The 11,969-nt window shown below is 40.7% G+C and overlaps 1 protein-coding gene across 1 annotated transcript; it reads left to right on the top strand.

The window, feature by feature from the left end:
• LOC136424805 (zinc finger protein 501-like) lies at window positions 1-2,581 on the top strand. The gene is made up of 2 exons (XM_066413470.1): window positions 1-113; window positions 1,051-2,581. The coding sequence occupies exon 2, from the start codon at window positions 1,051-1,053 to the stop codon at window positions 2,179-2,181; it is 1,131 nt and encodes a 376-aa protein (XP_066269567.1). The 5' UTR covers window positions 1-113; the 3' UTR covers window positions 2,182-2,581.
• The last annotated feature ends 9,388 nt before the right edge of the window (window positions 2,582-11,969 follow it).

Below are 11,969 nucleotides of genomic sequence, written 5' to 3'. Positions count from 1 at the left end.
GCTACCACGGCAGCCGCCATTTATGGTCGACGTCATCTTCTTCAGGATTCATTTCTTCTCTGAACTGACGGCCTTTAAGATCGCAGATATCGGAAACCACGGCAAACCGACAGGTAAGATATTTTATTGTTGTTTACACTAGCTATGTGGTGCTTTTGTAGAATACGAAGTGTGTTTGTAATCGGTATTGGATAGGAAGATTGTAACTGTAATGCGTCAAATGTATATGTAACAGCTGGAACTTGTTGTGTTGTATTATGTTGTTGTATTGATACAACCAGTGCAGTGGGTACCTATCTAAGTAACGAGGCATGAGTAACAGTAGTAGTGAGGTGCTCAAGAGGCCTCCTCGAACAAAGGACGCCTATTTTACGTATTCATTTCACGTCTGATGATCGGAAAGACGCAGCTTCTACCAGAAAAATCTCTCCCGGATTCAAACGGGTCTCCCAGTTACGTACCAACTAATTTAAACCAGGTGCTCAACTGTGAAGCCGCTTCCAATTGAGTTACAGGGGCATTACAATTTATACCTTGAAAGTATCATAAAAAATTCCCGAAAGCTCGAAAGATTCGTTTTTGTTACCTGTATTATGAGTAGGTCTGGGAATTTTTTTAATTTTCTATTAGAATAAAAAAAAAATACCCGTCCACATTCTCCAGTTTCATCACGCTGAGAAACTGGCTGGAAGCGGGGTCAAGTGGGGTTAAGGACTTGGCAATTTATCTTGAAGGAAGCTGGTGGTGACTTGAGGCTCCTACTAGTAGCTAGCATCCCAGGACACATGTGCAGGGTCAATAGAAGTCCTTGACACTAGTTTCGGGTTGTTCACTTTTCCCAGAAAAAAACTAAATAAGCTTAAGAAAGACTACTGAAGGGGTTTAGATTTTAAAATCAGTGTGAAATGAAAAAAAAGAACTTTGCAAACTATTTCAAAGAGTTACGAAATGTATATATGTTTGTTGTTCATGTTGTCCCCACCCTTTTCTGGTTTCTAAGCCCCCTGATTTATATTTATATTTCCAATATTTTCTCTCCTTATCTCACAGATGGACGAGTTTATAAGTCGGCATCGCGTCAAGGATATTCATCGTGAACAAACTACGAACGAAACTAACATCAAAGAGGAGGAGACAGGAGACACGAGATGGCAACGTGACGAAGAATGCGAGCCATTCCAGAAAACATATAGTGATGACCAAGACACCTACGACTACTACGGCGCAACCCTACAAACCGGATATCATGGGAACTTGCGGGGAACTAACAACTGCGGGGAGCAGACAACCGACACGCGGCGACAGCAAGACATTCTAAGGGAGGAAACTGGCGGGGTAAACTATCAATTGGGGATGTGCAACATGGGGAAACAGACAACAGATACGGCATGGCAGCAGGACGAGAAAAAAGACATTCCAAACGACGCTTGCCGTGTAAACTTTACCGAGTATGACGAAGAATTATTGCCGCAGACAGCTGCAAAGAGCCATGCAGTACAGGCGGGCAGCCATGTGCTTAAGCATACCTTCATTTGCTGGAAATGTGGTTACAGGTCGACTAAAAAGAGTCACCTGTTTAGACACATGAGACAGCATACTGGTGAGAAACCCTACAGATGTGACCAGTGCGACTATTCTGCAGCACGGAAAGAAGATTTAAACCAACACGTTATGATAAAACACACCGGTGAGAAGCCGTACGTATGTAGAGAGTGTTGGTACAAGACTGCTATTAGGGCTAACCTATCCCGACACATGAGAACACATACAGGTGAGAAATCCTATAAATGTGACCAGTGCGATTATTCTGCAGCGGTTAAATGCGCCCTGGACAAGCATATGACTAAACATACCGGTGAGAAACCCTACATGTGTAAGGAGTGCGGATACAGGACGGCTGATAGGTCTCACCTCTCCCGACATATTAGGACACATACGGGCGAAAAACCCTACAAATGTGACCAGTGCGATTATTCTGCTGCACAGAAAGGCGAATTAGACCGACACGTGATGGTAAAACACACCGGTGAGAAACCCTACATGTGTAGACAGTGTGGGTACAGGACGGCTGACAGGTCAGCTCTATCGCGACATACAAAAACGCATTCCTGTGATAAATCTTACAAATGTGACCAGTATGACTATTCCACAACACATAGATTGATGATAGAAGAGATATAGAGTGACACGTCATGATAAAAACTCTGGTGCGGTACCCTTCACGTGTGAAGAGTGCGGACACAGCACAGCTATTAGGACCGAGCTAACCCCCCTTACTGTGAGGAAAAAGCATGTGTAAACCCTACAAATGTACTATTCTACAACACAAAAAGCTAGTTAATATAATAGTAGTAGTATCCAGTATTATATTAACTAGCTTTTAGTGTTGTAGAATAGTCACATTTGTAGGGTTTACACATGCTTTTCCTCATATAAACACATAGCAAAACTTACGGGTGAGAAACCCTGTATTTGCGAGAATAACAGATACATCACGGCTGATAGACTTGCATCAATAAATGACCAAGTACTTGCGAAAAAGCCTCCATCCCTGTTGAGTGTCACTGTAGCATGTAATTATAATAATGATGATTAATAATAATAGCTGTGATGAGGTAATAATTTACATTAAATAGCCAATTTCTACTGTCACTAAATACAAAATATAAGTGATGCAAGTATATTAGTGTTGCAGTACTGTCAATGGTCAAATGATGGCGTTTTGAAAGACGAAGTGCTCATGTTGCACGGAGTGCAACTTTTATATCTTTTATCCTTTGTAAAAGAGAGTCTGGGATCAAGTTGTTGAATATGATATTGCCCCAGGCGTCTGTATGGAGAGCAAACGACACGTAGAAATGTGCTGTGATGATATGCATTGCAGATATGATGATTTCGACCAGTCCGAAGCAGAATTAGTCTGACTCATGGGGACAAACCGTTGGTGGTAAACTGGGAGTGTTGATGGCACAAACAAACAAACAAAACCGTTTCACTGGTTGTCTTAAATTATAGCTTCAGTTGAGAAAGTAATAAAACAGCCACACAGTAATATATGTACAAGTAAATTGTACACGTAAACACGTATGCTGTTTGTTAAACTTTTACTGACTAAATACATGTACTAAAATGTATAATTAAGTTTTTATACATATCCTCGTGTTTTGCTATAGCGTTACAGTTTTTGCGTTGAATAAGTCGGCAAATTCACCAAATTTCAATTACAATGTATCACAATAACATTCTTAAACATTACAGCAAATATTGACAGTATGTTTATAGCGCGCGAGATTTGTACGCAGTTTATGTATGTATGGAATGAGCAGTCCTTGTTCTACCGTCCCAGGTTTTGTGTTGAATACGTAGGTAACTGCGTGATGTAGCATACGTAATCTTTACTGGATGATTATAAACATTAATGTAGAAATCGATTTTGACATCTCTGATCTTGGTGAGAAATACACAGGTCTTAGATTAATTGTGATACGAGTATTGTGTTTCAATCTTTTGTCAAACACTTTGTTTATAACTTTGTTGTAGACCTTACGCATGACGAACACGATGTCAATCTCTTACAATCATCATCATCGTAGAATACTTAACTTCATCATTCTGGTCTTACAGTAAGTCTCCAAGATAGTTAATAACAGTTCTGGCCAGCATTCTTCACATTTCTTTTAGTGAGTCATGTTAGAGAAGAATCAAAAGACGTTTACTCTCTACCAGAAGTACAGCTAATTCAAAATGGTCGAATAAACAAATATAACAGTACATCTCACTCACTCACTCACTCACTCACTCACTCTCTCCCATAGCTTAGTCAGCCGTCGGGGCAGCAAAGCGTTCAGTAAAGGTTCTCCACTGCTGGCGGTCTTCCGCCAGTCTGGTCGTCTGGTACAGTACATACATGTGTCAATATATTAAGAGCATCTGTCGAACCGACTCATCTGTCGAACCGACAGGAGAGTCAATCAAGAACAAATGCTCCTACTTAACATATACTTGAATATGAAACCAACAGTGTAAGCAATATACGATAGGAAACGAATGAAAAAACAACAACACTAAGTTCTGTCTATCCGGAATCGCAGAAGCCATACGAACACAAGACAAAAAATAAGCTTAACTCTCATGGTGCGAAGTGAATAAAACACATTGACCGCTACCTTACTAAAATATCAGTCCACAACACTTTAATATGAAACTAACAGTGCTTTAAACAATATACGATTAGAAACGAATGTAAAGCAACACTGCGTTAGGTATATCGGGAATCGCAGAAGCCAAACGTACACAATCCAAATAACAAGCTTTATTCCCTTGGGGTGAAGTAAAATACATTGACCGCTACCTGCTTTTGCTTTTTTTTTTACTTTTCTCCCTCCTTTCCTCGCTTCTCGTGATCTTTGCTATTTGTATCACTTCTTGGAAGTCTACTAATGTTTAGAAATGAAATTTGAAAAAAAAAGAAATTTAAACAGTAGTTCATGCTTCCTTTTGATGTTCTGACTGGCGTTACTTTTTGAAATTGAACTGTTTTTATATGAAACGGTATGAATATTCAGACTGCTTCGGACAAGCTTTGAATATGTCTGTCTTGTTTCTTGACATACGTGGCAGGGTCTCATTTGTGCCATTGTTACGGCAGACATGCTTGTTGATATATTTCCTCACATCGGCCATGCCCAATCCCAACTTTTCCAGGTGTTTAGGGCTGGTGCAACGAGGTGTAAGAACGTAACTGAACGGCATATAAAACGGATGCGCACTTACAGGACCGGTGCACTTCCTAAAAAAACAGTCGTACATCTTTCGATCCAGTTCAGACAGCCACAGCATACGGCAGTCGCAGTGAATGGGATTACCTTGTATATACATGTGTTTCACCCACACGGCACCCGGAGAGGCAAGACCCAGATCAGCTGCCGAAAACGTGGTTAGCTTGTTAAAGGCGACTCCGACAGCCTCAACATTTTTCACTCCGTTTTTTGTTGCCAAATCGAATCGTACATTGGTTAAAAGATTATGAGATAAATCGAGCCATTTGAGTTTCTTTAAGTGTTTCACAGACTCCCAATTGATTGTTGTAATGTTGTTGTAACTAAAATCCAGGTTTTGGACGGATGAGAACACTTCGTAAAAGCCTGGGATCGTTTGGATTCGGTTGTAGTGGAGGTTAACATTGATCCCTATGCGTTTTAGACCAGGTGGGAAACTAGTCGGAAAACTAGTAATGTTTGACTTCGGGCAGTAGATATCGAACATGGCGTATTTTTTCACATAGCAGTGAGCCGGTAACGCGTAATCGGCACTCATGCTTGCTACAAATTGCATAAGAATACAGCCATACAAATATTTTACGACCATTACAATTAGCAAGATAGGAAAATCTTTGAAAATGTACCTCAAATAGTCTAGATGACAACTTCAGAATTGCTAACCTGATAAATATTTGAAAATTGCTGTTCGTATAAATTGATATATATATATATACGGATCAATTCATTAGTCAATTAATCAATAAACTGATATATCACATGTACATCTGTAGACAGCGTTCAAGGAAACGTTCCTGCAATAGTTAAACTCCTAGTTTGAAAATCGCTTCCTGCCTTTCAAAACTCTTCAATTTTCTTTTTAAACTCCAAACCTATAGATATATACACTATATATTTGTATGTTGATTAATATGTTTCATCAACATCTAAAGACTGTATGTGGCGTTATAAATGGGTACCTGTTATTCACCTCGTAATCTGGAAACCGTTATGTGCTACTTCAAAATTTTTTACTTTCTTCTAGTGAATCAGTATATATTGTTTGGGATATCCAATCTACACCTTAAGGCTACAGACCTTCAACGGTTCTAGATTCTCAGGTAAGGTATTTACGGTCCCCCGAAAGTGCGAAATGGAACGAAATGGAACGAAATGGAACGAAATGGAACGAAATGGAACGAAATGGAACGAAATGGAACGAAATGGAACGAAATGGAACGAAATGGAACGAAATGGAACGAAATGGAACGAAATGGAACGAACTTAAACAACATATGTAACATTATGATGTGAGATACCACTAGATAGCGAAATATAAGGAGTAGACCGGAACAGGAAGCATTTTAAATACAGAAGTGAGTGGTAAATACATAATATTACGTGTTTTATTTCTTGAATCTATGTGATAATATTAAATACAACATTTTTGTCGCGTTTGGGTGACTAGATTCTTCCTTGAAAATGGAAGCGCCGCGTGCAAAGAGATCCGCCGCTCTTCCTTGTGTACCAACGATCTGCAAATGAACTGCTGCAAATAGCGGGGAAAACAAGCAAACGGAACTAAGTATCGAAGTTAGGACCAGATTATACAGAAGTTGGTGGTAACATTGCATCTCTAAGAGGGCATGAGGCAAGCGTTATCTTATTATGTATACAGCTAGCGTGTTTGCGTGTTGTGTGAACCGTGAAATACATGTCCTCCTCGTTCACACTCTCCCTTTGTTTTGTCGGGAACAGGGAAGCAGAAATGTCTCCAGAGGACTCCACGTCCGTGTTTGAATGGAGTGTGAAATGTGTGAAATTGGTGACGCAGCGTAGAGCTTCATTTGCATATCATTAACGGAGGGGTCCATTCCCCGACAGCGGTCTGACTTTGAGCCGAAGAATTGGTTGTATAAAAATCGTTGTTGCGGAGATATGCATATGCAACGTACTAGTTATGGACTAAAACCGTATGTAAATAACTGGAAAGTCGGAGTTTGATTCAACCTGTCGGTAACACGCCCACAGTTCCGTCGCGCTGACAACAATGGCGGATCATTTGTATGCGGGGCTCCATTTGGGAGAGAAGAGTTCTGTCCCGCAACACGCAAACACGCTGTATGAATAATAAAATAACGCTTGCCTCATGCCCTCTTGGTGAATTATGAGATGCAATGTTACCACCAACTGTATAATCTAGTTCTAACTTCGATACTCAGTTCCGTTTGCTTGTTTTCCCATGCTATTTGCAGCAGTTTATTTGCAGATCGTTGGTACACAAGGAAGAGCGGCGGATCTCTTTGCACGCGGCGCCTCCATTTTCAAGGAAGAATCTAGCCACACAAACGCGACAAAAACGTTGTATTTAATATCATCACATAGTTTCAAGAAATAAAACACGTTATATTATGTATTTACCACTCACTTCTGTATCTAAAATGCTTCCTGTTCCGGTCTAATCCTTATATGTCGCTATCTACTGGTATTTCATTTCATAATGTAACATATGTTGTTTTATTTCGTTCCATTTCGTTCCTTTTCGTTCCATTTCGTTCCATTTCGTTCCATTTCGTTCCATTTCGTTCCATTTCGTTCCATTTCGTTCCATTTCGTTCCATTTCGTTCCATTTCGTTCCATTTCGTTCCATTTCGTTCCATTTCGCACTTTCGGGGGACCCGGTATTTATGTAGAGAGACGCCTTGATATGGTTGGTTGGCTCTTCCGTTTCCAGACGCCGTTGCGCAAACAATCAACCTGCGGAATAGGATGGTACAAAGGAAACAAACTACACAAACTGATTTCACAATGTGTGTGTGCGTGGGGGGGGGGGGTCCTCACATACTGTCTGTGCTACCTCGCACGTACGTAGAAAATAAAACGCGTTAGAACGATATTTCCCGAAGCCAGAGGAAGCAGGTGTTCCATTACAATCTGCCTCATTCATGAATGTACAAAGTAAGCCGCTTTTTTCGGTAATTTATGCAAGTGAGTAAGGGTTATAGCCACCGACATTGTATGAGGCATGTGTGCGGGTGCCTGGCCGGCCGCGGGAAGTGAATACCCACGAACCACCGGGCTCCGTGACACCGGTCGAGTTTGGCGAATGTCGTTCGAACGCGTTTTATTTTCTACGGACTTGCGCGGTGATTTAGACAGTTTATGAGCAAAATCCTCAAATGGTTCAAATCCGTCTATTGATGTCGCTTTGAATGTTAAGTGTGATCTAGACCTAAGTAAATGATCACGCAAAGAGATTGATAGTTACGATGATAGAAATCCTAAATATATACATCAGGAGAGGATCTTCAGGCGTATGCCGTAGGCGCGTGCATTTTTGTAACGTTACATGTGCCTACTGAATAGAAACTTATTTTTTCATAACCCAACCCGAGACATTTATTTACCTTGTAGACGCGTCGGTGACTCCTTGGCTACGTTCTGCAGGGTCTGAATGGACGTTATCTGTCTTTTCCTCAACCAGCGACCTGAAATGTATTTGGACAAATCGTTAACCTTCAAGTATTGTTTATAGTATTACGCTATATATAAAGCGGACCACTGGACCGATGTTCTAGAGGGCAGGAAAAAAACAAAACAAGCCCTCCCGATACATTAGCTTGAAGATTAACCAAGGGCTGGTATACTGATGTGAGACTAGTCTAGAGATTTGATATTGCAGACACAGATCATTTGCAGCCATATTCTTTAGCCCTTTAGTCAACGATTTAGCTTCAGTTGTTCCCGTGAGTAAGTAATGATATACTCTTAGCTATTTTCTAGAGCAGTGCATCTGTAGGGCTTGTTCGTCTTTTTCTCTCGAATTTTCTGCATTTCCACGTCCATCTCCAACGGTCCGTACTTGTTTTATTGCACAGCAGAGCCCCCCTCCTTCCACGACAAAGCATACACACATAGAGGAAAGGCCACAAAAGTCTCACAAAACTAGTCCGACTGATAACCTGCGTGTTAACCAGAGAGTATCTAAACAATGAAACATCACCTACCATTAGATTGCGTACCGTTGTCGAGAAAATGAGCAATGCTTCCACTGTTATGTGACGAAAAACTGTGAATTTACAGGGAACTAAAAAAGACAAAGATATATATATATATGTACATTCATATGTGTGTGCACATGCGTACATCAACCTTTACATTCATTGTCTCCAACCTCGGCACATAACCTGGAATCCAGCCCGTGCAACAGGGCTACTGTTCGGCACCAGGGGCGACATGCACCAAGAAAATTTTGTTCAGAACCCTGGAATACTCCTATGGAATTCAGGCTGGGAAAAATACCGTGTTGGGCTAAATTTCCCAGCCAGAGATAGAATCTCACAGTGGCGGAGAATTGCAGCCTGCAGCCATGGGTGAGGCCGGTAGCGAGGCTTAGACACGTAGCTCGTTGCATCATGTCTTGTCTTGTGATATTATCCTCCCACACACACAAATGTCGAAAGACTTGAGAAAAGAGAGCGATGCGCGCTTGCAGACTAATCTAGGAGCGGTGATGTCAGATGGGCGAGACTTCATCTCCAACGGGGCAAATTGTCGCAATTTTTTTCTTCATTTTTCCAGCTATAGGAGACCAAGAAGAAAACTAGCCGAACGGGTGGGTTGGATGGTGAAAGTTAATGCGCCTACCATATATCGTCGTATAACCTCTTAGCAACAATTACTAGGACTACCAAACGTGGCGAATGTTCTATGCATTTGTATAGCTACAATGCCATACCAAAAACTTAAGAGAATCATCTTTGACCTTTTTATGGCAACGGTGTTCTTCCTTGTGTGCCTGGCCCCAAATCACCGATCTAGTTTTCATCAATATAGTTTCCCTAGTTTTCTCTTAACTATGTATAGCCAAAGTCTTAGCACTGGTTTTCTATAAAAGTATAGACAACACTGTACATCAATAAATTGATCTATCTTATGTACTCGTATTGATTTCTTCTTTATGTTGGTTACTATTGGTTGTGAATAAAGATTGATATTTTTACAAGCTATTTTGTGTTTATCATTTGTTTTCTTTACTAGTGCCTGACGTACAGAATAGGGAGAACAGCAAAATAAAAGATCAGAAAAACATGGCCTGAAGTTAAATGATGACTAGATGTTTCTCGCACTCACCTCAGATAATTCACTCATCCGTATACAAGACCGGGTGCCGCCTTTAGTGGAGCTATAAAACCTACTAGGCTTTGGAGAGCCCGGCTCTTACAGGAGACTCAGAGGCAGTGAGAAAATAAATACAAGTTCCACAAACGTTAAATCTACCACCCAACATCCGCTTGGCTATAAGCTATTATAGTGTAATATGCTCACCGTTTCAATGTGTCAACAACGTACGAACAATCAATGTAATGAAAGAGGAAAGGAGGTGATTATTAGTTATCCCACGCTACATATGCATGGTCTTGCAACTAGCTTTTTGATAAATAAACGATAATGACGATTATTGTATTCTATAAGTTTACTGTTCGGACATCAGTTATAATTATAATCATAAGAAAATGACGCTTAATGTTACCGCGTAACTCACATTGTCAGCTTCTTTTTCAACATTTCCACACAACTGCTAACTTATCAAACAAATGAACACATTTATATTGAACCTAGAGATCTTTATTTTTCAAAAATATTTCTACCTACAATTGCACTAAGGTGAGCTATCCACCAGGCCGTCCATAGGGGTTATGGACCGTACCATTTGGTAACATAGGGTACATAACTAGTGTGAAGGGTAACATTTTCCTAGTAGCGCGGGCAATTGAAACCCTATGGTCACGCCAAACGACCCCTTTCCGTTATCCCTATGAGGCTTTGTCAAGCGTAGCTAGCGTGGTAAAGGCTAACCGGCAACGGAGTATGGACGAAGCAAGGAGAAAAAGTCAGCAAAATAACGTGGAACTCTAGCTCTCTGAAAAACGTACCGTCGAGTCTGTTCAAACTGAGGCTTATCAAATTTTCAGTGTTTATATCGTGCCGGGAGGTATCACCCTTTTCTAATCACGCGCTCCAAACTTTATTGGCAGATCGGTTGAAACTCGAACCTAAGGATTCTCCAATTCTCTCCGTGCGAGGGACTTTTCTATGACGTCACGTCATATTTTCTGTTGCCCGATTCTTAGAGGCTTGTACTGCAGAGGTTTCTGCATGTCCCGACGGCGTTTTGACCTGTTGGCATGTGTGGTGGCCGCCATCTTGAATTGTGACGTCACAGGGACGCCTTACCCTTTTTGGAGGGGTGTTTTTTGTGGTCGCTAGCGTTCTCCCTGTCTTAAATAAATCGTCACACAACTGTCACACATTCAACTAAAAAAGAGAGCAAAATTCAATACCAATTCATATTATAAAAATACCCCGTTATCGCTAAACTAACATGGCAAACCTGAAGTATATGTCGGACAAATACTTGACTCTATTTATAGGTTTGGTCCGTTTATCCTGAGAAGGACCCCTGGTCTCGTCGTGTGTTGGGTTCTTTACCAAGATCCAGGTGTAGCTATCATTTAACGAAAGACACCACTTCACATCGCATCATAAAGGACGTCCCTCTGGGATGGAATGTTCGCTACGCACTCGTATTTACCAGACTTAAGTGAAGAACTAAGTACAGCTTTCTTATCTGCTGGTGACCGAGGACATTTAGATCTTGAGTCGACAACATTTATCTCAAGGTCACCATGACTTCTCTTCATATTTTACTAAAGATCCTGAAAATGTTCTTAAAACAAGAAAAGGCTATGGGTTATATAGCATTGATGTACGTAAAGGATGTATAAAGTTGATAACATGTTAGTTTTATAGACACAGAATATCCCTGATCCTGTCTAAATATAAAATATCTGCCCAGCAACAAGCTACGTGAGCAGAACAGGTGCCCATCTGCCAATTCTATTAGGAAATACCTCCCTGCCAATTTATCACGCAGTTCTTTGTCCAGTTTAACCATAATCTGTATACCTTCTTTGCGTCGCATGAGAAAATATAAGCTTAATGGTAATAAGTATAATGCCGTATACCCTTCACATTGTTGTCTGCAACATTACATACCAATCAAACACAAGATGATAGTTTCTTTACTTTTATGTATCAACAACTCCAACAAAATATTTTCCCCAAGCTTGGTGATTGATTAGATACCTGAATGAATTATACATGTGCTGCCTCACAGATACGCAGAAGCATTGTGCCCGTGTATCCAA

Source organism: Branchiostoma lanceolatum, chromosome 18 (assembly GCF_035083965.1).
Source record: "Branchiostoma lanceolatum isolate klBraLanc5 chromosome 18, klBraLanc5.hap2, whole genome shotgun sequence".
In the NCBI taxonomy this organism is placed as follows: Eukaryota; Metazoa; Chordata; class Leptocardii; order Amphioxiformes; family Branchiostomatidae; genus Branchiostoma; species Branchiostoma lanceolatum.
Note: the sequence above shows the minus strand (reverse complement) of the source record. Positions and strands in the feature narration are given on the sequence as shown.